The sequence below is a fragment of the Felis catus genome, chromosome B1 (genome assembly GCF_018350175.1).
Source record: "Felis catus isolate Fca126 chromosome B1, F.catus_Fca126_mat1.0, whole genome shotgun sequence".
Classification (NCBI taxonomy): domain Eukaryota; kingdom Metazoa; phylum Chordata; class Mammalia; order Carnivora; family Felidae; genus Felis; species Felis catus.
The window spans coordinates 198,657,097-198,682,208 of record NC_058371.1 but is presented as its reverse complement, the minus strand read 5'-3'; the positions used below and the strand labels follow the sequence as shown (position 1 = coordinate 198,682,208).

The 25,112-nt window shown below is 52.6% G+C and overlaps 2 protein-coding genes and 1 long non-coding RNA gene across 5 annotated transcripts in view; 2 read left to right on the top strand and 1 right to left on the bottom strand.

Moving 5' to 3' along the window:
• On the top strand, window positions 1–10,626 carry TMEM128 (transmembrane protein 128). The gene is made up of 5 exons (XM_003985511.4): window positions 1–151; window positions 1,674–1,815; window positions 5,505–5,663; window positions 8,483–8,591; window positions 9,996–10,626. The coding sequence occupies exons 1-4, from the start codon at window positions 55–57 to the stop codon at window positions 8,580–8,582; spliced, it is 498 nt and encodes a 165-aa protein (XP_003985560.1). The 5' UTR covers window positions 1–54; the 3' UTR covers window positions 8,583–8,591; window positions 9,996–10,626.
• Window positions 10,627–18,785: 8,159 nt separating this feature from the next.
• Window positions 18,786–22,570, bottom strand: LOC109499281. Of its 3 annotated transcripts, XR_006597239.1 has the most exons (4): window positions 22,219–22,570; window positions 21,284–21,992; window positions 20,744–20,874; window positions 18,786–19,267 (listed from the first exon to the last, which is right to left on the bottom strand). It is a non-coding gene; the product is annotated as an uncharacterized LOC109499281 (long non-coding RNA). The 3 variants fall into 3 exon arrangements; XR_006597238.1 differs by lacking the exon at window positions 18,786–19,267 and having other exon boundaries at window positions 19,986–20,874; XR_002741956.2 differs by lacking the exon at window positions 18,786–19,267 and having other exon boundaries at window positions 19,986–20,874; window positions 21,284–21,367; window positions 22,219–22,415.
• Window positions 22,571–22,875: 305 nt separating this feature from the next.
• The window catches only part of OTOP1 (otopetrin 1), a 35,146-nt gene continuing 32,909 nt past the window's right edge, over window positions 22,876–25,112 (top strand). The window contains exon 1 of the mRNA XM_023253312.2: window positions 22,876–23,272. Within this exon, the coding sequence (XP_023109080.2) occupies window positions 22,876–23,272 (397 nt within the window). The remainder of the gene's footprint in view (window positions 23,273–25,112) is intronic.

The following is a 25,112-nucleotide window of genomic DNA, read 5'->3' as shown; positions in this document are numbered from 1 at the left end:
GGCGGAAGTTCCGGTCGTTACGTCACTTCCGTCGCGCTTCTGGGCGTTGCCAAGATGGACGCTTCGCGGGCCCGGGAGCAGCTCCGGCGGCGGTACCTGTTCCCGCGGGACACCGAGGCCCCGCTGGACAGCGAGGGCTACGCCGGGCCGGGTGAGGCGCTCCCCCCGGGCGCGCCCCGAGCTGCGCTGAGGTGTCCGGAGTCGAGGCGCCCGGAAACGGCCGGCCCCGCGGACCTCCCGCAGCCCTGTCCTGGCAGGAGGGACCAGGTTTCGTTTATTCAAGGCTTGCCAAGCCGTTTTGCAAGTCGGGTATTTAGCGTCCCTGAGAGATTCCTAGTGATCGCGTAGCCCCGCGCATCTTCATCCCAGCTGCGCTTCAGGATTCCCAGGAGAGCTGGTTTGACACCTGTTTGGCATTCTCCATTTAAATAAAAAATACCATCCGGTTGTATTTCTAAGAATCTACCAAAGCATCATACTCGTCCAGTACACGAGGACGTATGTGCACAGTGTTTAATTTCAGCATTCCTCGTAGTGGCGAGCGACTGAAAATGTCTAATTGCCCATCAGCAGAGAGCTGGTTAAATACATTTGGATGTACTCCTACATGACACGGCAGGCAGACTTTTTTCGCCCTATGGGGATGATTTTCACAGGAGGCGCAGGACAAAGTCCGCTGTACCACCGTTTGGGTACAGACCTGGTAACGTGTGATGTGTGTTCACCTGTAAATGCATAGAATATGAAAGAATTCATAGAAGTTGGTGTTGGTAGTTGCTTTGGGGTTGAGAAACTAGGGTTAAGGATAGGGGAAAGAGGGTTCGTTTTAGATTTTTCTGCCCTCTATGTTGCAAATCGTGCACTTAACTACCCTTTGAAAAGTAAACGCAGAAAACATCATGCCCAGGCATTCTTATTTACAAATTCTGAGGCTGTCTCCCAGAATTTGTATTATGAACAAGCGTCCTGGGGATTCAGATGGTTTGTTCAAGGTCGGGGGTCTCAGATGTATACCAAAGGTTCTCACGAGAATTAAGAGGGGGGGGGGCATGTCACTCCTCTGGGGAATTTGTTAGAAATAACTCATCACACCCAACCCCAGCCACCTATTCTTTCAGATTGGGTCTCAGCTGGAAGAAATTTGATTTGTCCATCATCTGTCTAGACACTGCTGTATCAGGACTAGACCTCTGCTGTGCCCTGCCGTTGCCTCAGAAGGTTGTGTTTGTTTGAAATAATTAAAATATGTAGTTAAAAGTATTTGGGGGAAATTACAAGTCCATTTTGTACTCTAATGTCTGCAGTCTCCATTTTTCTTAATTAACAAGACTAATTGCTTTCCTAGGCAATATTTGAAACATGATACTAAAATTCGTATACTACCAGATGGTGTCATTCTTTCCAAAAGACGGTAATATTGTAAATTTGATTTTAAATTCGTTTAGGGGGAACAAGTTGACTATACTGAATATGTTTTATAGCAGGTTCCTATTAATTATTCCTGCAAATATCAATGTGTTTTGGTGGCTGTACAGAAGAAATCGGTTCTCTAATTGGAGAAAATCTGGTTTTGGGAAAGCTCTAGGAAATTATTTTATCCGGCTTAAAATAGGTGTTCTTTTTCCTCATAAATTTATGGTAATTTGATAAGTTGAAATCTCCTTTATTTGCAGAAGCCTCTACCACTGTTGAGAGAAAGGAGAAACCTCTTCCAAGACTTAACATCCATTCTGGATTCTGGATTCTGGCATCCATTGTTGTGACCTACTATGTTGATTTCTTTAAAACCGTTAAAGAAAACTTCCACACCAATAGGTGAGAAAACTTCATTGCTTCGTAATTACGCGCCCTCGCCTCATCGCTCATAGTGTCTTGTGAATTGCATTCTTCAAATGCTTAGAAACCTCTTACTTCCTGCCAGGCACGGTGTTGGAGGTACTGGTGACACAAAGTGACACAAAGGTCACTAGTGACCAAGAGAGTGTGTGCTTGGGACACATACAGCCGAACGGATGAAACTGGAAAGTACTTCAGTATGCCTTGCAGCACAAGTGTGTTGGAGGATGGGGAAGGTAGTGAATTTAAGAAGAACCTAATCCATGTGTAAAAAATGGAAGAAGAAAGATTCTGACAGTCTGTCTGAAGACAGTGCAGGAGCACCGGGAGGAGGGAGCCAGGACCCTGGCGGGTGAGAACAGGGCCTCAGAGTTTGTTTGCAGAGCATAGTTACAGCTAACAAAGTAACTACGGGGAGTGATTGAATTAGGGTTGACGTCACTCGAAGGAGGAGTCAGGAGCTTTGAGGCCTGATGTCAAATCGTCCGTCATTCATGAGGATTGAGATCTCTTCAGTATAATCTCAGGAACTGGTGGGGGGGGACAAGGTTGTGAATCATACCTGAGTCCTCACTGAATATTGAAGAGTGTTCTAGAGGCCCCCACACAGCAGAGCCAAGAGGGAGAGACGTTGGTGAGCTTTGAGCTGGCACTCGGAGTGGTGGTTTGCACAGGATGCGAGCACGGGGACCAGCAGGGCTAGAAAGGTGCGGATAGGACCGTTTGATCCCGTGTCATCATGGGGGTGACGCACAGTTTCTCCTCAGAGGCCTTCGGACGCTGACTGCGGGAGGGAGAGCCGGGAGGTGCACAGAGCATGCATTCAGGAGAAAGGAGGCATATGGGACTTGTTTCAGTTGTTCCATAAAAGCCTATTCGCCTCTTGCCTTAATGCCAGGAGCTAGAACTTTCCTTAAACACTCCTGTCTTCCTGCCCTTTACCCTGCTTGCCCCTTCCCTGACCGAGTTTGGGATGAAGAACCAGCCACGTGTCGAAGGCACCTTCTTTCTCTTGGGAGCCAGCTGTCTGTGGGAAGCCCAGATTCTGGTCTGGCTTTCTCTGCCGTCATTTCTGGGGGCAGCCCCAACCCGAGAGGGTCTCTAGGTTTTCATGTCAACTTGGAACCTGGTGGCACGTCTGGTCACCAAAGCCACCTTCCTGCAGCTCCATCAGTAAAAGAGCTGACAGTTGACGTCATCGGCCTAACTCCTATGTGTCTCTCAGTCGGTGTAGAGCCCGGGCTGGGAAAAGAGGATGAGTAGTTGTTTTGCACACTTCCGGGAGCAGCGGCCTCTTCGTTATTCAGATACGACACAAGAGCCTGAGACGTGTTCGGCTGTGGTGACAGTGATCAAGGAAGCACACTTCCAGCCCCCCAGTAGCCCCTTTCAGGCCAAGACGGGTGAATGGGTCATGTGGTACGCGCTGTAAGCGTATGCCCAGGATGCCGTGGGACACCTAGAAGGGGCACCTAGTCAGCCCAGCCTCGGGAGGCAGGCCTTTTGGAGGTTTTAGGAGAGAGAGGATTTCCCTCTTTGTCTCCTTATTTTAAGTGTTCTCGCTAGTTGAAGAAAATGCTGAGCTAAGGGACAGTTGGTTACACCTCTGAGGTGTTGAGGGCACCTGCCGTAGTCACTGGGCCGCTAAGGAGCCCGCGCTGTCCCGTAGCAGAGCCGGGGCTGTGGGGCAGGAGAAGGACACAGAAGTCACCGGCCTGGCCTCGGAAAAGTATCATCTTAGAGACAAAAGACCTGAACGGATACTCAAAGGCTGAGGATTTTGAGTGGCACTATATTCTTGCCAAAGGCCTCAGTAAGCAGTGGGGAGTCTGAGCGGCCGTCGGACGAGGGCCGTACCCAAGAGGGGTTGCGGGCCGCCTTCTGCCGCCGTACAAATCTACCTGAAGTGATTCCTCATCTCTTGCCCTGCCGTTAGCCCCCAAGTTCGGAAGCTCGAGGCATTAGGGTTCTTCCAGTCTACGCAAGGCTGCAAGACGATGTTCAGAGATAGGAGACACAGGTCTATGTTAACAAACAAAGCGAAGCGTCACGATGGGTTGGAAATCACAGTTTTTAAGGAAATCCTGTTCATGTCTGTGAGCCGAGTTGCTGGTTAAAACTACAACAGAAATCACAAGCCCAGGTACCCAGGCTCTTCCTCGTCACCCACCGAGTCAGAATTTGGGAAACCGGGGGCAAGATGGCTTCCCTTGGCAACCTTGCCGAGGGACTCCAATGCCAGGGTGGAGGGCCTCTGACTTGCAGTCGCGTGTTGGTTCAGGCGGGTTTTCCAGCTGCTTCCGTCCTCTGCCATATCTGGACGCAGTAGCCGCACCAGGGTTCCAGGTGGAGTTAAAACCTGGAACAGACGGAAGGATCCCGACCGAGCAAGGAGGTCACCGTGACTCTGGCACAGTGTTCCTCAACCTTTGTTGCCGCCTCCCGAGGAGCCTCCGTGAGACGTTTCATTTCCTACCCACCCCGTAACGTCCTGCAGGAGTTTCTCTGTGCGTACAGAAAGAGGAGGAGGATTTCTTCCCTTTGGGGGCAGTATCGCCCCTGTTGAGAATGACACTGTAGCAGAAGAGAGGCCTCTGAAGACCCCGAAGGAGGAACGTGGAGGTATTTTTTCCATCGATCACACCAGCGGAATAATGTTGCTCGCTATGGGGCAGCACTTTTCAGAGTGCTATGTGATTTTCGCAGCTGTTCTGTGAGGTCCTAGTAACGTTTCTAGAACACCCTGAGGTTAAGTAACTTGCTCAGAGCCACAAAGCTAGTCGTGCTGGGGCTGAGCTTCAAACCCAGACAGGCAGATTTGGAAGGCCACGCTCCAACCACTGAGCTATCCCGCCTCTCATAACTGATCCCAGCACTGCAGTGTCATTCGGTGCCTTAAAGGAACCTGGAAGCTTGCCATGGCTGGACGTGTACTCAGTGCCTGTGTGACTGTGACTGTTCCAGACCCCCGTGACCCCTCTCTCGTCTGCATGGAACGCCCGTCTTCTCCCCATGAAGAAGCGAAAGAGAATGGAGATGTTGGGAGACAGGAAGAGGGCTTCGTTCCCCAAATCTGGCCTCCTCCCACGACCAGCAGGGGCCCAGGGGCCGCCTCACCCACACTAAGTCAGCACTGGGGTAGAATTCCAAGTGAGGAAAAAGACACTGCCCCTTGGAGGGAGATTGGGAATATTCTAGAAATGGGTGTCTCACTCAGAAATCTGTTCCGAGAGGCAGTTTGAGGTAACCACCTTCCAATCTGATTTTCGGTCCTCCCAGAAAGCCTCCTTACCTTAGAGGAGTTCACGGCACCCGTTTCTTACTCTCCCTCTCGAAACTTCAGAAAGAGACAGAAAGCTGCCGTGTCGTGAAAGGAGACGCGGCGCCATGAGCAGACTTGTGCTTCGGGTGGTGGTTTGTGGAGCGTGGGGAGTGCACGGCTGTTCGAGACTCGCTTTCTTCCTGCTGCACCTGCCGGCCCCGTCCTGTGTCACCCCATCTCCCGCCCGACAGAGGCCATCTGAAAGCGGGGGTTGGGGAGCTGTGGGCCCCTCACCCAGTTGATCTGCGTAGCAATCGATTTTTAGGCTGTCGGTGAAAACCTTTTCTCAGACGCGCGCTGAGGCGCTGAGTCTGCTGGCAACCCTTGTGTCGTTTGGTCTCTGCAGCTGGTTCGTGGCTGGCGGCACCCTCCTGCTGATCAGCCTGTCGCTTGCGTGTTACTGCATCCTCTATCTGGAGTGGTGCCGCGGGATTGAAGATTACGACGTCAAGTATCCAGCCTTGATACCCGTGACAACCGCCGCTTTTATTGCGGCCGGCGTCTGGTGAGTTAACTTTGCAACAACCAGGGGAGTAAAGCGTGTTGTGATCAGGTGCCGACGTACGGGGCACGAAGCTTACAGAAAAGGAGAAATGGGAAAATGGCCTCCTGTCGTTGCTAGTCTCAGAGGCCCTTTCTAGTAGGATCGTTCTTTACGTATTTAGCTATGTTTTTTTAATTTTTTTTAAGGTTTATTCATTTTTCAGAGACAGAATGTGAGTGGGGGAGGGGAAGCGAGAGAGGGAGACACAGAATCCGAAGCAGGCTCCAGGCTCCGAGCTGTCAGCACAGAGCCCGACCCACGAGCCATGAGATCATGACCTGAGCCGAAGTCGGACGCTTAACCGACGGAGCCGCCCAGGTGTCCCGCGTATTTAGCTATTTAAAGCACAAATGTTGACAATATGTATATATTCTGCGTTTTGCTTTTGAAATCATTTGCATTGTGAAGCGAGGGGGACAAGTATAAGAGACTCTTAAATACAGAGAATAAACTGAGGGTTGCTGGAGGGTTTGTGGGTGGGGGGATGGGCTAAATGGATAAGTAAGAAGCATTAGGGAGGACACTGGTGGGGGTGAGCACTGGGTGTGATACGTAGGGGATGAATCACTGGAATCTACTGAAATCATTATAGCGCTGTATGCTAACTTGGATGTAAATTTCAAAATTAATTAATTAATTGCATCGTGCTGATTGGGAAATGTAATAGGAAAGTGGAAACAACTTAAGTTGTCCAGCTGAATGAGTTCACCACTGCACTGGCGAACCCTCACCCAGGTCAAGAAAGAGAACCATACCAGCCCCGTAATCCCTTTCTGCCCGCCCCCGCCCCAGCCAGCGCGCTTTCCTTCCTGCCCATGGACAGACACTGTCCCGACCCACGTGGGACTTGCTTTCTTTGGCATCTCTTAAATATTCTGTTTTTGTGTTGGCTATTTTTTTAACTTCATAGAAATGGATTCAGGTACTCCGTATTCTTTTACATTTGGCTGTTTACATGCAGTGTTATGTCTGCTACCTGTTTGTCGTTCTCACACTCGAAACTTCAGAACAAACAGAAAGCTGCTGTCTTTACTGTGAAAGAAAACGTGTCCCACGAGCGGGGCTGTAGTTTAGACGGTGCTGTGCAGAGTGTGTGCAAAGCCTCGCTTTTCTTCCTGCCGAGTGTGTCGGCCTCATCCTGCCTCACCCCATCTCCCGTTAGACCCGAGCCGTGTATCACAGCCACTCGTTGCTGGTTAGCATTTCGTCCCGTCACTGAATGCGTTTGTCGCTTCTACTGTTGATCGCATTTGGATCGTTTCCAGTTTGGTGCTGTTGTTAACGATGCTGTTAACATTCTTGTGTGTGAGTCTCATGCGCATGTGCACGCGTGTCTGGTGGAGGTATGTGTGCACACGCGTGTGTATACATGTCTCTAGAGGTGAAACTGCTGGCTTATAGGTCATACGTATCTCCAATTGCAGTAAACAGCTGAAATTTTTTTTTCCCAAAGTGATTGTCCATTTTTTTTTAAAGGAGCCGTATCATTGGTAATTTGTCCATATTGGTACAAAAAAATGCGCCTCTTTATTTTTATTTTATTTTATTTTTAAGTAGGTTCAATGCCCAATATGGGGCTTGAACCTAGGACCCTGAGATTAAGAGTCACATGCTCTACCGACTGAGCCAGCCGGGCACCCCTGGATGTGCCTCATTATTTTTAATTGTACCCAGTTATCATCACAGGGACATAACCTGGGTTTATTGAACCTGCCCTCCTTTGGTGGCTAGACTTACAGTTGTTCTTCCTGCTTTGCTACCAGGAAAATGCCACAACCCATATCCTTCTTAATAGGTAGTCAATGAAAAAAAACAGATTTTTTTTTTTTAATGTATGTGAAAGCATACTTGCTCACTGAAGAATAATCTGTTAATTACAGAAAAACACAAAGGAAATAAATCCCTATGATCCTGCAGCCAGAAAGAACAACTGTTCTTTCTATGTTGTATATATTCCTCTAGCTTTTTTCCTTTTTCTATGTCAGTTGCATTGGGATTTTGGAAAAACCATATATTTTGTGCCTATTCCGTTTAATTGAATGTTTTTTATGATTAATTTTCTGTCTTTGAAATTGGAGGGCATTGACATGTATCACCTTGTGTTGTGGTTATTACTGACCCTTCAGTGATGTGGGCACACGGGTGTGGTGTTTTACATCGTAAGAATGAGATCACCCCGGAAAGGTTATTTTTTTAGAACAGTAGGATTTAAAAAGTTCCGTTGTTTAAAGTTCCATTTAAAAAACTATTACATAGTGAAACCAGTAACTATTTAATTAACTTCTGCTCTTACAAATTCAGTCCATAAAGATCATTTGCACTGAGAAGCTGTCTTATTCTTACCTTGGTGACAGGAAGAGTGTTTTTCTCAAAGGGAGATTTAATAGCAACTTATACGTCATTACGTTTGTCATCCTGTTTCTAACAAAAAGTTATTTGAAACTGTGTCTTTACTCTGATGGTTTGACAGTGTGCGGGTCGTGGAAGCAGGCTGTAGCCATTGTCGTCGATGTGCCGCCACAGACACTGACTTTGAGAGACTTGGGTTCCTGTTGGGCCAGCTCTCGGGGGAGGACCTTCAGTGGTTCAGTCCCAAGTGCTCTCTGAAGAGTTTGTGATATTTCCAGTGCTGGCCAAACCACATCTCTGGGAAACATGACATACACACACACAGTGGCTGGCTAAGAGAACTTTCCCAAACGGAGTTCAAAGTGGGATCTCGGGGTACGTACGTAGATTACAGCTGGAGCGGCCAACCGCGTGTGTTTTATCCTTTTCAGCTTCAACGTTGCCCTGTGGCACGTGTGGTCCTTCCTCACCCCGCTGGTGTTGTTCACTCAGTTCATGGGCGTTGTGATGCTGATCTCACTCCTTGGGTGATGTCCAGAGGTAAGAGTTCTGGAACGGCCTAACACTGAACTCACTGGACCAGTGTCTTTGGTGACCGTTTCCAGGTGGCACAGCAGTGACGGACTACTCACCAACTGTGCCTTCCTTTGACTCTGAGATGAAAGGGACCGAGACCCCTCCCCTTCTGCATAGTTTAGTTCTCCGTGACTGTTTCCGGGGTAAGGCACCCCGCCCTTCAGAGATGTCGTATTTACACCTTACGGTGTAGATAAGCTCCCACAGTAGGTCACTTTCTACCCAGGTCAGCTTCCATCGCCTGATACACACCAGACGACTGACTAGGTTGCTGTTAGGGAGCAGGAACGTAGGAAGAACGGGCACTTTTACCCACTCGACCTGTTCTGGCTGCCTCCTAAAAATCTGACGGACGACCCATCAGCCTTTTCCTTCTGCGTTACTTACAGAATCTCTTGCTCCCCACGGACGACTACCTCCCTGGGCCTGCTGCCTTACGCGGCGAGGTCTGTCTGTCGAGTACCAGACGACTCCTTTATCAAATAAATATGCATGAGAGCACTCCCTCTGTGTGCTTAGGGACACGGTGAAAAAGCCAAGATAGGCCCTCTCTTTACGCAACTGACTTCAGAGCTGGGAGGAAAACTTCTTCATGTGTCAGTTTACAGGCATGCAAACAGGCCCAGAGAAGTGGATGTTAACATCCTAAGTAAAGGATTGGGGTGCATTTCAGCCAACAGCCTGTGCTCCCTTTGGAGTTCTAAGGGGAGTCACTGTACCCAAATAAGGGAGACACGGACAGAATCCCGTGGCTGCCAGGCTGCAGGTGGTGACTAGCAGGTGTGTGGCCCCACAGAGGTGGAGAGTCCCCTCTGCACACTGTGCTGTCCGGGGCCACCTGGCATCTCTCCCTTTGTCCGGATCAGCATGTGTCGCCGCAGGACGGAGCCTCATCTGACCCCGTGTCCTGCTTTTCTCCTCTGCCCTGATACCGTTATGTTTTCCACCGTTCAGTTTTCAGTTTTTACGCACGTTCAGGAGCTTTCGACCCTTGACGTGAGTTTGTTTTTGGTAATGGAGAGCCAGAGAGCGTTACAGGCATGTGGACTGAACTGTGCTTTTTTTTTTTTAATTTTTTTTTTTAACATTTATTTATTTTTGAGACAGAGAGAGAGAGCATGAACAGGGGAGGGTCAGAGACACTGGGAGACACAGAATCCGAAACAGGCTCCAGGTCCTGAGCTGTCAGCACAGAGCCTGACGCGGGGCTCGAACTCACGGACCGCGAGATCACGACCTGAGCCGAAGTCGGACGCTTAACCGACTGAGCCACCCAGGCGCCCCTGAACTGTGCTTTTTAAACAGGAAATCCAGCTGCTTAAAAGACAGACTGTCTCACTCAGAATATAAATGCTGGCTTTCTTTCAGGTGTAAGAGCGTGTCACTTCAACGCGAACGATTCAACACCCAGCTAGCTGGCAGCATCGCAGGTGTAACAGAAGTGCTACAACGTGTCCTCGTATCTAGGAAGTGAGTGGTTTCCTCGGAAAAACTATAACGTTGCAGTCTGGTTGAAATCAGAATAAATTCGATTTCGTTTGTCTGTCCTCACACTCAAGTGATTACTGAGTTTTTCACACTCAGAATAGAAATGTTCTGTTCAAAATAGAAATAATTAGTTTGTGGCATCAATCTGATGAATCGTCGGAGAAAGTATTGGTGTAAACATTTAAGCAGAGTTTCGTTATAGGTACATGGTGTCCTCCCCAAATTGCAGAGTTGTTCGCCCTTTGATCGTATGCGATCACTGGGTGTGTGTATGTAGGAATGATCATGTCATGTGCCTTTAACCCAGCTTCTGCAATTGCGATCTCATTTTTATAATAGTTTTGTTAGGTGACAGGACCACTTGAAAGCATTTTATGTGTTCCTGCCACTTTAGATTTTATCATGTGTAACTTACTGGGTTTCTAGCATTTGTTCAACATGGGCACTTTTACTCATTTTTAAGTACACGTACTTTTTCCTTAACATTTAAATAAAATATTTTTATAACTTTCCTGTGGGTTTTGTTACTGCAGACTTTGGGACGTTTGGTTTCAGCTGTTAGCACTTTGCGTTAACCGTGTAAGTCTGCTCTGCTCTTCGGAGACCTCAGGAAGACAGACGCTTTCAAATGCAACTACATTCGCCTTAAACCTCACCTGCACGGGCTTTGTGGTGTTGATTATCATCTCCCTGACAAAGATGTGGGCTAATGTTTACAAAACACCCGCCACAGTGCCTGGTACACGTAGGTGCTCACTCCATTCATGGTAATGGAGAGAGAAAGAAAGACCACGTAGATCCAGGATCAGGGATGGGATGAGGCAGGCGTAACCAGCGGGCAGAATCATGCCCAGCCTATGTACACACACGTGAGGGCTTCCTCACAAGTAAGGAGCAAGGTCAGGCCCCCCCCATCCCATCTTAAATTTTTATTTATTTATTTATTTATTTATTTATTAGTATTTTTTTTAATACTTATTTAGTTTTTGAGACAGAGAGACAGAGCATGAACAGGGGAGGGTCAGAGAGAGAGGGAGACACAGAATCTGAAGCAGGCTCCAGGCTCTGAGCTGTCGGCACAGAGCCCGACGCGGGGCTCAAACTCACAGACCGTGAGATCATGACCTGAGCCGAAGTCGGACGCTCAACCGACTGAGCCACCCAGGCGCCCCCCATCTTAAATTTTTTTAATGTTTATTTTGGAGAGCGAGCGAGCAGGGGAGGAATAGGGAGAGAGGGAGACACAGAATCCGAAGCAGGCTCCAGGCTCCAAGCTGTCAGCACAGAGCCTGACGCGGGGCTCAAACTCACATGAGACAAGACAAGACGAGACATGAGATCATGACCTGAGCTGGAGTCTGGTGCTTAACCAACTGAGCCACCCAGACACCCCATCCCCCCCCACCCCATCTTTTATTGCAGAGCATAGTTCCATTTGGATAGAAAGCTAAGGCTGTGCATTTCTGGACACTGGTTTGTCAGAACCCAGAGAGCCAAACGCTGACGCTGTGGCCAAGAAGACGGTAAGATTACACTGTTACTTGCAAAGAGACCTTTCAATAAGTTTTTTGAAACAGGATCATGTGTGGTCCCTGTTTCTGTTAATAACTGCCACGTGTGTTATTTAGGGGTCTGTCCCTGTTACTGTAACTGCTAAATAAGTACAAACGGTATCAGGCCGTCCTGTGGGAGGAGCACCACCCTTCAGAGTCAAGACTAAATGAGCACTTGTAAGTCCCCACCCCAACGGCCAACGATAGGGTAGAGGCAGGTGCGTGCTCTTAAAGCTGTACCTGACTTTGGCCATCCCAAGCCTCAAGCCCAAGTCTCCTACCTGCTTGCACCCCGGATGCCCAGGCCCGCTGCTCAGAGGTGGTGGTGTGGTTGGGGAGCAGGGCTGTTCCACAGGACGAGTTCTCCAGGCGATTCCTGCGTGCGGCCCCGGGTCGAGAACTCCCCTGTTCCAGTCGGTGTGGGGAGAGATCTCTCTGCAGAAGCTGGAGCCTTCGAATCGGCAGGGAACAGAAAGATCAAGGGATCTGACTTTGCTCACTAGGATAAAAACCAGACTGGGACTCCCCCCGACCCCCCAGTCTATGTCTGGGACCCAGCTCGGGGGACAGTGGTCTTTCTAAGAGACTAAAAGGATTTAAGACCCTGGCTGTGTCCGGGCTCTTTGGTCGTAAAAGCTCTCTTCAGCAGCAGCCAGGCACTGGAAGGGACTAGGGAAAGTTGCAAAGTGTCTGCAGGTGGGCTAGTGTGGGGGGACAGGCTGGGGCCAGGTGACAGAAGTTATTAGGTGCCCTCTGCAGTCCCAGTCCAGATAAATGCCTCCACTTAAAAACATTTTTCTCTTGAAAGACCGATTCAAGCACAGTATTCCTCGAGGTGGGAAAGAGTCTGGTGGGTTCTAGGCCCATGGGATTCATCAAAACTAAAGGAGTCAGCAGCAGGAGTATTTTGCACGCACTGAGCACTGACTCCAAAGGGGCAGGCGTTGCGGGGTTCTGGGCCGAGGGAAGGTGGGGCAGTTGGTGGGGGCCGCACACCCTCCTCAGCCGAGTGTCAGATTCAGCCCCCAAGCCGAGGACCATGGTTTCCCCATTTGGGCAGAAGTGGGACGTATGGCTGCTTTATTTCTAAGGCAGCGTGAGCGCCTGGATTTTGGTGTTAACCGCAGCTTTTGCAAACCTTTCAGAACCTCACTTCGGGCGTGTTCGTCGTGCCCTGAGATGCATCCTTCCCACGTGCACACAGATCTATTGCCGTGTTTCCCATCTTCGAACACACCCCCCCCCCCCCGCCCAAGACGGGTTCCCTCATGCCTCTCCACTTACTGGCCGTTTTCTTTGCCCCCCGCCCCGCCCCAATGGCAGAACTCCACCAAAGAGCTCTCTCTGCCCACGCTCTCCAGTCGTGCTCCTTTTTGAAAAAGTTGTATTAGGTCACACTTTTCAAAAGAGTGTTAGAACGTTGCCTTGTGTTTACAGTAAAGAGGAGTCAAAGAGGACCTCAGGAGCTGGGTGCCCCCCAGCCTACGCACCTCCAGTGGCAGGAGTGACCCCCCAACTCAGCCACTGCTCCCCCGCTGTCCCCCGGCACTCACCTGAACACCATCAGGGCCATCCGGACTCTTCTCATAATCCCTTCATCCGTGTCACCGCGGCCAGCACAAAAGGCCTGGCACCCCCGGGCCACGTCTCACCTCCTGGCCTCACCCCCACATGCGTGTGTTCCCCTCATCCGCGTAACAAATCACAAGACACGTTTAGGCTTAAAACCACCGCCACCGTGGTCTTGTTCGTGTGTCTGAAATTTGGACAGGAATTTGCAGGGACAACCTGTTTCCTCCCCACATGGGGTGACCCAGCCGGCAGGCTGGCGGTCCCCTTCCAAGGCGGTTCCCTCTGGGCCGGCGAGGTGGTGCTGGCTGCCGATTCCTCTCCGCACAGGGTCTCCCCCGGGGGGCGGGGGGTGGGTGGGCAGTTTGGGTGTCCTCCCCGCAGAGTCGCTCAGGTCCAAAGCTTTTGTGTCGGTGTCGGTGGCTGCTGTAAGGAGCTGCCACAGACAGCAGCTAAAACAACAGACATGGATTATCTCGCGGTTCCGTAGTTTGAGGTCTGCAGTGGGGCTCACGGGTGCGGGCGGGGCTGTGGTCCTTTCTGGAGGCTCCAGGGGGGGAGTCCATTTCCCGTGCTGTCAGGCGGGCAGCAGAATTCAATTCCCCACGGTCCGAGGACGGAGCTCCCCGTGCCGAGCTGGCTGTCGGCGGGGCCGTTCCCAGCTTCTAGAGGCACCTGCATTTCTCGCCTCGTGGCGATCTTCCTCCTCTCAAAGCCGCACCTGTCCTGCCTCCTCGTCATTGTCATATTGCCCAGATCCGCTCTTCTGCCTTCCGCTTCTGCTTTTCGGGGGGCCCGTGTGATCACGCCAGGCTCACCTGGGCAACCCCAGGTGCTCTCCCTATTTTAAAGTCCCTAATCCGCCATCAGTGTTCTCTTGCCGTGCAACGCAGCGTTGCTGGTAGCTTCCCGGGAGCAGGGTGTGGACCCCTTTGGGGGCATCGCTCTGCCCACCGCTGTGTCCCAGAGACAGGAAGCCCCCACTCAGAGCATGGGCTCAGAAACTGTCCAAGTAGTTACAGACCCCAGATTCAAGGGGACATACCTTCCCCTCATCCTAAAGGAGGAGGGTCAAGGAACGTGTGAGCCGGGTGTTAAAACTGCCACAGTCTCTGGCCACAAATTCTCTCTGTTCCTCCCGCACGCGAAAGTCCCAATCCCGGAAGCCCCATCCTGTTCCAGCCTCAGACACAGGCTTGAGCTCCAGGATCTCATCATCTGAATCAAGAGCGGTGCGGGGGCCTCGAGCTGACCACCCTCACAGGCGAGTTACCTGTCGATCGCACACCGAACATACAGCGGTGAGGCAGGCGCACGTACGCGCAGTAACACTCGAAAAGCGGGCAGCGAGGCACACAGTCGCTGGTCCACAGAAATCCAGCTGGGCGCGGGTCCCCCTCTCTTGCTTAGGGACCAGTGCTGCCTCCTAGGACTCTGACAAGGTGTCAGGCTCTACCCTCTGGGCTCTATTCGCCCTCCGTGTCATTCTTTTCTGGAAGAAAACAGTTTGGAATCCAGCTTTCTCAGCCTGCTTCCTGCCCAGAAAAGGTCTGAGCTCCCGAGCGTTCTTCATTTTGCGCCGTCTTCCCCTTGTGTCTGAGCTGGAGGTGTTTCCGCAAGAACAGTTTGCAAAGAATGAGAGGTCACCTCTGCGGCTGCATTTAAAGAAATCTTTACCTCCTCGAGCTACAGGGTAGACCCAGGGAAGGATCAGGCTCAGGACTTAATTGTGGGCAAAGTATCCGAGCCGGGTGACTTCTCAGTCTGGGAAATTTCATCCACCAGAGTCAGGGCCTGACAGGGAATGACCAGGTCTTGAGAAATGGACACCTACCTATGGCATGAACTGGATGTCATCTGATCCACCAAGAGCAAGGCTGGGCATGCCCCACAGTGATGCATTGCTGAGTAGAAATGGTATATAAGCTTGAACGTGAACTGGAAGCCATGAGTCAGTTGCATGTACAGGTGGCTCAGGGGCCTTTGAGATCAATTTTTGCTACACTGTCTCCTTTTTAAATTTTTTTTTTTTTTTTTTTTTTAATATGGGGCGCCTGGGTGGCTCAGTCAGTTGAGCGAGCGACTTCGGCTCTGGTCATTATCTCGCGGTTCGCGACTTTGAGCCCCGCGTCGGGCTCTGTGCTGACAGCTCAGAGCCTGGAGCCTGCTTCAGATCCTGTGTCGCCTTCTCTCTCCGCCCACCCCCGCTTGTGCTCTGTTTCTGTCTTTCAAAAATGAATAAACATAAAATTTTTTTTTTAATTTTTTAAAATTATTTTTGAGAGAGTGCACAAGCAGAGGCTGGGGGGCAGAGGTGGGGGGGGGGCAGAGGACCCAAAGTGGGCTCTGTGCTGACAACAGCAGTGAGTCCAATTCGGGGCTCGAACTCACGAAATGTGAGGTCATGACCTGGAGCCGAAGTCAGATGCTCAACCGACTGAGCCGCCCAGGCGCCCCTGCACTGTCTCCGTTAATCTACACCTGCAGTCCCTTGGGGAGCTTCTCATGAGTGGCGGAGAAAAAGCTCCAGCTTAGTTTCCGGGTGGTTCTGCATGATATGACGGCACCGGCCATCACGATAGCTGTCCCCCCGCGTAGACGGCTGCAGCCTTACAGCCCCACCCAGAGGTGACCCTGAAGGAAAGGCTGTGAAGGAAGATCTTCCCAGCAGGCTCAATGTTGAGGGGTACGTTTGCTTGGCCACTTTGGCCGGATTGAGAGATGGCCGGAGTACAAATGGACATGAACTCGTGGATGGTTGCTAACAGACTCCCAGCATGGCTGGATGGTCAGTGACTTGGAAAGAAAAGAATTGGAAACCTACTGACAAGGAGGTTTGGGGAATAATATGTGGAGGGGCCCATCTGCACGGATTCAGAGTGTGAAACATGAGTCACGTGTGTTCACCAGGGGCACCCCCCCCCCCACAGGGGAGGGGGTAAGAGAGCATGTGCTGTTGGTGTCTGTCAGCCTCTGCCTAGCCACCCAGCATTTCCTCCACGGGCCCACGTACAAGGTGCAAGATGGAGGGCTGTGCACACGCTCAGCAACGTAGAAGTCCTTCCCCAAGGCTGACCCGGTTGACATACGCTGTGTGCAGAACCTTCTGGAATGACTTGAGAAGGGGCTCTGAATTTTTGCCACGTCTCCCTTCCCTTGAACCTGGATGGGCTCATGACCGCCTTCACTGACAGAATATGCCGGAAATGACGCCTTAGTGTGGCTTCTAAGGCTAAGTCGTAGAGACCATTCAGCTCCTGCTGGGGCTCCTGGGATGCTTGCTGTCCAGATCTTCCCTCCTGGGAGGCCCCCTCTCGAGGCTCCGATGGAAGGCTGTGGGAGGTTCAAGCTGCAGAAAGAGGGCACGTGTAGGAACCCAGCTGAGCCCAGGCTTTGGGTCCCTGGGGCACCAGAATGTGAATGAAGAAATCTGCAGAGATTCCAAGCCCTGACCATTGAGTCACGCCCCGGCCGTCCTCCTCTCTCCTGCTGAGGCCCTGGACATTGTAGACCCGAGACGAAAAGCAATGCCCGCCGTGTCCTCTGTAGATCCTGACCCACAGACCCAAGAGCACAACAGAAATGGTTGCCACACGCCAGCAAGTTGGATAAGCAATTAGGTTCGATTCTATCAGACCCCTTCCATCATGAAGGGAGTGGGGGGACTTGTCCTCCCTGGATGAGACACATACTCTGAAGAGGAGTTTGCCTTTTCCTTCCCATGTTGCTTCTGCTGGCATTTATATGGTCAAGGAGTTCCACACCACACTGCTTCTTCTTCTCCTTTTTTTTTTTTAACATTTATTTATTAAAAAAAATTTTTTTAATGTACTTATTTTGAGAGAGAGAAGGAGAGACAGAGCACGAGCGGGGGAGGGGCAGAGAGAGAGAGGGAGGCACAGAATCCGAAGCAGGCTCCGGGCTCCGAGCTGTCAGCACAGAGCCCGACGCGGGGCTCAAACTCACGAACCGCGAGATCAGGACCGGAACCGAAGTCAGACGCTCAACCGGCTGAGCCACCCAGGCGCCCCTCACACCACACTGCGTCTGATGACTTCACCAATGCTCAGGGCTTAACATCCATTCAGAGTCCATTCTAGTGTTTCCCAAAGGATCTGCATAGAAAAAAAAAACAGTGGAAAAAGTAGTTAAATCCAAATAAAGACTGTAGTTTAGCTAATGCTTTCATATCAATGTTAATTTCTTAGTTTTGACAAAGATACCATGGTGTATGAGGGGTAGGAGGAGGTGAGGCAAGTTGGGTGAAGGGTAAAAACGTCTGTACCATCTTCACAACTCTTCTGCAAATCTGACATTATTTCAAAAGGAAAAGTAAAAAAAAAAAATGACATAGGAGTGACCTTTCCCTAGTGAACTGTCACCATGCTATGACACTGTATGTCCTTTTGGGGAAGGCTTGGAGGAAAATTCCCAGGATATATATATATATATATATATATATATATATATATATATATATATATTTTTTTTTTTTTTTTAATTTTTTAATGTCTATTTTTGAGTGGGGGAGGGACAGAGAGAGAGGGAGACAGAGAATCAGAAGCAGGCTCCAGGCTCCGAGCTGTCAGCACAGAGTCCGATGCGGGGCTCGAACTCACAGACTGCGAGATCAGGACCAGAACCAAAGTCAGACGCTCAACCGGCTGAGCCACCCAGGCACTCCTATTCCCAGGATGTTTATGGCAATGTTGCAAGGCTTTTGTCAAGGAGACCCGCCCCCCTCTTCCTTCGAGGACCCTGGGTCTGTGAACTGGCTCAGGTTTGGGAATTGAGTGAGAGTCTTGTAATGATTCAGGATAGATTTCTGTTTACCTTATCTAGAGATTTTCTAGTTACATAAATCAAATAATAATGCTTTAATAGGCTGCCTGTCATGGGCTGAATTGTGCCCCCTTTCCCAAAGATAAGCTGAAGTCCCTCCCATGGTCCCTGTGCCTGTGACCTTATTTGCAGATGTAATTACAATGCAAGTTAAGATGAGGTCATGCTGGAGGAGCGTGGGCCCTTAATCCAATATGACTAGTGTCCTTATACAAAGAGGAGACGGACAAACACAGAGGAAAGATGACCATGTGACAATGACAGGGACAGGGATTCTATTATGCAGCTGGAAGCTAAGGGGCACCAAAGATTAGGACCAGCCACTAGAAGCTGGAAGAGGCGAGGAGGGACCCTCTCCTAGATCCCTCAAAGAGAGGGAGTCCCTGTCGACACCTTGATTTCCAACCTCCAGGTTCCAGACCCGCCAGACAAGAAATTTGTGTTGTTTTAAGCCCCCCAGTTGGTTAAGCTTCCAGCTCTTGATTTTGGCTCAGGTCATGATCTCACAGTTCATGAGTTCAAGCCCTGCATCAGGCTCTGTGCTGATAGCGTGGAGGCTGCTTGGGATTCTCTCTCTCTCTCTCTCTCTCTCTCTCTCTCTCTCCCTCCCTCTCTCTGCTCCTCCCCTGCCTCTCTCTCTCTCTCTAAATAAATACATAAACATTAAAAAATAAAAAAAGAAATCGAGAGTTCTGTATGGCTCAGATCTTTGAAACACTTATACATCAGCGGAGGCAGAAAGATGGGTAAATCTGTCAATCTTCAGCATCGTTTTGAGTAGAGAGTAAAGGAGACCGACTTTAGTCTCCCTCTTTCGTGTCCAGAAACTTACATTTCATTGCTCATTAAAAAGAGTCGAGGTGGCCCAGAGAAGGGAGTCCCACTTGACTTTCAGATGGGGGTTGCGTGTTATGTGTCTTTGAGTTCTCAGTGAGGAAGGGCAGTGCGACTGCTCTAACAGGTAAACTGTGTAATGTTAGCGGCTTAGCACGGTAGAAGTTTTCTTCTCACTCATGGGGGCCCAGCTTCAGCGGGGAAACTCTGCTTTGCCACTCACGGGGTGGGGAGGAGGGCTCAGGCTGACGCACTCCGCCGTCTTCAGCACGGAGTTCGCGAGGGCGCTCGGGGTATCGATGCCATCACTTCTGCCTCCGCTCCCCTGACCAGAACCTGGTCGCCTGGCTCCACCTAGGTGCAAGGGGAGAGTCCCTGGCTGGACAGCCACTTCCCGGTGACGATTCTACGCCGTGGAAAGGGAGCCCATGTTTGATGGTCAGCTGGCTGCCTCTACAGCATAGCCTCAGCTCAGTGCCCATCATATAGTAGGTGCTCAGTAAATAACAAAGTGTCTCGGGTACTTTGTATTTGGTGGCACCTTCCCACGTACTTCATATGTATCAGACTATTTTGTCCCCATAGAAACCTGCGAGAATGGTTAGTATTAAGAGCTCCGTTTTAGGGAAACCTGGGTGGCTTGGTTTGTGTCTGACTTCAGCTTAGGTCATGATCTCGCGGTTCATGAGTTCGAGCCCCACGTCGGGCTCTGTGCTGACAGCTCAGAACCTGGAGCCTGCTTTGGAGTCTGCGTCTCCCTGTCTCTCTGCCCCTGCCCTGCGCACACTCTGTCTCTCTCTCTTAAAAATAAATAAACATTACAAGAAATACTAAAAGAAGAGCTCCGTTTTACAGATGAGGAAATTGAGGCACAGTGAGGCTCAGTAACTTGTCCAGGGTCATGGCAGTAAGTGATGGAGCCAGGAATCGGACCTCGAAGCCTGGCTTTAGAACTCACCCACCGCCCCCCCTCCCCCGCCACTTGACATTGCCTGTCTCTACAAATCCATGCTGACTTGAGCTTGATTCATGAAAGAGACAATGAATTAATGTGCGCTGTAAAACTGCAAAATGAAATAAAAGCAGAGGTGATTTTTACGGAAGTCTGGGGCATTCGTGGAGTTCCTGCCCTCTGCCAGGCAGTCTCTCTCCCTCCCTCTCTCTCTCTCTCTGTCTTTCTCTCCCTCCCAGTTTCCCATGGCATTTGACACAAACTGTGGCTTCATTTTGTTGTCCCCAGGCCTGGCCTTATACCTGACACTTGGGAGGGGCTCACTACACATTTTCCAACGTAGGATAAAAACACAGCTTGGGTGCTAGGGAGCAGAGCCAATCAGACATAGTTCTCTTGCCTTCAGGGCGCTCAGCATTGGAAAGACAGTTGACAATAGTCTACAGTGTGGGGCACGGACGGATGGGGAGCTGGACACGCCCACAGGGGACCACAGAAGGAATAAGCTGGGTGTCTTCCTTTCCCAGGGCTGCCCTAACAAAGGCCACCAACGACACAGATATATCGGCTCAAAATTCTCAAGACTAGGAGTTCAAGATCAAGATGTCTGTTCCAGGCCTCCCTCTGAATTTCTGGCGGTCTCAGGGGTTCCATGGTTCGTAGATGGCACTCTTTCTGTGTCTTCACATCACCTTTCCCTCTATATGTGTCTGTCTTCAGTCTCCCCTTTTTTGTAAGGACACGGTCATATTGGATCAGAGCCCACCCTGATGACCTCAACTTGACCGATCATTTCCAAATAAGGTCGCATTAACAGGGATGGGGAGTTAGGGCTTCACTGCAGGGGGGGACGCATTCAACACGTGTTCACTGAGCACATCGGGTGTGCTGGTCACCACTGTCCTATGTGCTGGAGCTAGAGCCATGGACGAGATAGGCAATGTCCTTCTAGAGCGTTCGTTACGGCGGGAGAGACGGGCCACGGATGTACACACGTTCCAGGTGTGAGCTAAGGAGGAAAAGAAAGCAAGGGAAGGGGACAGAGCAGATGCGGGAAGACACAGCATTGTGCCCGTGCCCTGCGGGTGAGACCCACACCTGGCTTGCTTGTTCATGCAACTTCCCCCCACTGTGCCTTCGTTAACCCCTCGGTTTATTTACCAAGCATCACCTGGCCTGGGTCTGGGGAAACCCAGCTGAAAGTCACAGTCTTCCTCCCCAAAGAGGAGCAAACAGTGCCTCCTCTAGGAACGTCTCACCCTTCCTGGCAGACTCAAGGCTCACCCAACCCTCCCCTCCGGGCAGCCCTGCTCCCCGGGGGCTGCTTGCTCAGTCCCCCCTGCGGGCCATGATTAGAAGACAGGGCCGAGTCTCACATCGGATGCCCTCTAGCCTCCCAGTGCATTCCCAACACATACTTGTCTGTTCAGCATGTCCCTGCCAGGGTGCCGGCTCCCGGCTCCTAGTCCTTCATAGCTGAAGTTTCCGGTACCCAGAAGAGCCTGGCAAATGATTCAGCGTTGGATAAGTAAGTGTTGGCCACACCAATGAATGAGTGAAAAAAAAAAAAAATGAGTGAATGAAGGCAAGACAAGGCTCCCAGGTTGACTCCCTGCTGGTCCAGCCCCTGCCCCCGCCCCTTCAGGACCTTCAGGACCGCTACACTGCAAGATGAAAATGTGGGTCTGCTTGTTCAAAAATTAATTTCGGGAGAGCAACAGAGAGCGTGAAACCCAGGGGAAGAGGGGGTCCCCTGGGTGAGGAGACCTCTATTACGGCACAGGAGGCTCGCGCGGGAGGCCTACCTTTCCTCCTCCAGGCTGCAGGCCCCCCAGCAGCTCCCTCACCCACTCCCACCTCTGCCTTTAGGATGCTCTTTTGCAAAAACCTCTGGGTGGGGAGACTGCCCTCTTCAGTGGCATCTGAGCGGGACACCCTGGCAGACGCGGTCAGCTTCAGAGGGGCTGGGGTGCTGAGGGACGGGCTGGGGGCACCTGTAGCTCCGGGAAGGCCCTAGGCAGCTCCCCCCAACACCTCTGCTTCCAGAAGCAGCTTTTCATTCCCTTGGGGGGGGGGGTGCACAGGTGATCTCTCTTCTTGGGAGGCAGCTCCTGGGCATCTGGGCATCTGGCAGACACACAAGCACACCAGATGCACAAACACCGACACAAACAAAACACACCCCTCCCCCATTCATAGACCTAGGGAGGAGCGCTGAGACGCCGTCGCCTCCTTGTCCCAACCAGACACACCCCTAAGACAGACGGCCAGACACAGAGAGAGATTCACACAGAGAAAACATACGGTAGAAATAGGGTGAAAGACAGACCCACAAGGACATTTTGAGGCTCACCTAGACCTCTGCGGTCGGCGTCGCAGCTCCTCTGGCACAGTCCCAACAGTGGGACACCCCTGCCGGACCCCAGCAACGCCCCCTGCGCCTACTCGGTCCGGCTGACTCAGGGTGACCCTTTGCCCCCCACCGCAATCCCAGGAGCCAGGAGGCACCTGTCGTCATCCAGGGTTTCCGTGACGCCCGGGCAGGGCTGGGTGGGCGGGCGTCCACGAAGCGGACAGGGGTGCGGACAGCGGAGGGCGGGCTGGGGGGAGGCCGGGCGCGGGGAGGGGACGTCGGGGGAGGTCTGGCCCGGGTCCCAGGCGTCAGGGGCGGGGAGCGGCCCGCGTGGGTCAAATAGTGGGCGGGAGGGCTGCCCCCGGGCTTTGGGGAGTCCCGGGAGGTGGGCAGTGCGTTTTCAGGAGCGCGAAGAGGCAGCCGGGGTCAGCCCGGGGTCAGCGGCTGGGGGGCGGCGGCGGTGAGCGGACCGGGCTGTGCACCTTGACCGAGGGAGGGCAGAGGGGAAGAAGCGGGGAGAGCAGGTGTCGCAGGGCGATCGGGAGAGGGGGACCGGTCGGCAGAGAGCGTCAGGGCAAGGGCGGGGGTGGGGACAGCCGGTGGGGCCCCGGGCCCGCAGCCACTCCCGGAACCAGACTCCGGGCGGGTCACTCCGTGATGCCCGGGGGCCAGGGGGCGCCTGCCTCTCCCCAGGCGGCCGGGAGCGCCCCGGACAGGGTGCCGTCGGGGCCCGCGGCCGGCCCCTCGCCCCAGCTCGCGGCCCCGCGGGAGTCCCCGGCCCCTCGGCGGGGCGCGCTCCGCGCCAGCGTCCCGCAGAAGCTGGCCGAGGCGCTGAGCAGCCAGTACGGGCTGATCGTGTTCGCGGCGGGGCTGCTGCTCCTGCTGGCCTGGGCCGTGCACGCCTCGGGCGTGGGCAAGAGCGACCTGCTGTGCGTCCTCACGGCGCTCATGCTGCTGCAGCTGCTCTGGATGCTGTGGTACGTGGGCCGCAGCGCCGCGCACCGCCGCCTCCTCCGTCCCAAGGACACGCACGCCGGCGCGCGCTGGCTCCGCGGTGAGTCTCTCCCGGCCGCCGGCAGGTGCGGCGCGAAGCCCGCCGGCTCGCCCGCCAGCCGCTCGGCGGCGCCCTTTCCCCCGACTTCCCTCTGCTCCGTCTTCCCCCGCCGCGTTTCGGGCTCTCACCGTCTCCCTGCCTTCTCTCTTTTTCTTTGTTAAGTCCGGGCTGTTGTAGCAGCCTCCTCTCTCTCTGCCGTCAGGCTCTCGGCACACATCCCGTCCTAAGAGCCGCAGCTACACGAGCCCGCTCACGTCTCTCCTCGGCTGAAATTCCTGCAGCCACGAGGGAGGCCGCACTCCCCGTCCTGGCATTCACGGCCTGCTAAGATCAGCCCCCCGCAGTGCGCTCTGGTTTTATCCCCTCCTTTGCCCTCGTTCTGGGCTCCCGAGAGGCTCTTAGTTCCCATTACGGTGTTTCAGGTCTCCATGCCTTTGCATATTCTGTTCCCGCCTCCCGCAGTGCCTTCCGCCTGCCTTGCCTTCCAGAACAGGGCTCAGGCCTCACTCCGTCCCCTCTAGTGGTGCTTTTCTGATTTCCCCTGCTCTTTGTGGTCTGACCACACTCCCCCACCCCTCACCATGCCCTGGGGAGACCTGTTCTTGATATCTCTGTCCACCCCCTCCCCCCCCCCCCCCGGGGGAGCTCTGTGAGGCTCACGTCTTAGTCCTAGAGCCACCTCCGGGTCTGGCGTGGAGGAGACGCTAAGAGTGTGCAGCTGGGGCGAATGGAATCCTGGCTAAGCGGCCAAGCATTGGGGCCGCGGAGGGTAATGCACTTGCCAGGTAGTCAGGGCGCGCTGACTGAAACGTCATCAAGATAGGAAGGCTCCCCTCTTCCAGGAGCTTCGGCCCTTGAGAGGGAGCTCGATGGGGTGCAGTCAAAGGGAGGAGGCAGTGGGGAGTCCACCCTGGAGACAGTCCCTGCGAAGCCTTCCCCGGAGAGGCCGGGTACATGTCACTGCGCGGGGACCACACACATCACACGTCTCTACGTGACCGCTCGTCAGGTCTGACTTTAAATCTGTGCGAGAGCGTGGCTTTTCCTTGTCCTTGCGTGACCTTGGGCACGTTCCATAATCTGCCCACCCTGCCCGTTTCCGCAGGCGGGGAGCAGGAATCACACACTTGGGGGGACCGGTGACTGCTGGCTGGGTTCAGGCTGCGCGCCCAGCACACCTCCCCTCGCCTTCCCACCCACCTCCCTTCCGAGGTCTGGCCCCAGTGCCATCGTCTCCGCCCGCCCTGCCCCTGCCGGGAATTGCTCCCAACACCCACTGGCCACCGTGGCTTTCTCTGTGTGCACCTGTTTTGCTCTGTGTCGGCTTCCACCTCGTATTAGAGCTGGATAAGAGCCGCATTACCGGGTGAGATTTCAGGCTTCGTAGCCTCAGGGCCTGCGGCTAGTTCATCCTGCCTTTGGAAAAACCGCACCCAGTTCCAGGCTGGGCCCGAATTCCTGTTCTGCAAATGGTTGTTTGAGGGAGGCTCATGGTTTTGTGACTCCGAATGGCGGGGAATCCCGTGCCTTTTCCGGTGTCTGAATCAAACAAACAAATGGAAATGAAATGTTATTTTGAGGACACTGATTTACACAGGCTAAAAAAGATTACACACGTAGGCTTTCCACCTGGGCTTTCCTGTGGTGGAAGGTTCCTTTCTTTGACCCTCCCTCACCTCTTCCCTTCCTCTTCCCTCCCTCCTTGCCCCTTCCTTCTACCACCGTTCCCTCCCCTGCCCTTCCTCTCTCCCTCTCCCTCCTGTCTCTCTCTCTTCCAAGGAAGACTCGAAGCCTTGTGATCTCAGTCAGTGGCTGAATGGTGGTGCCGTTTCCCAAGATT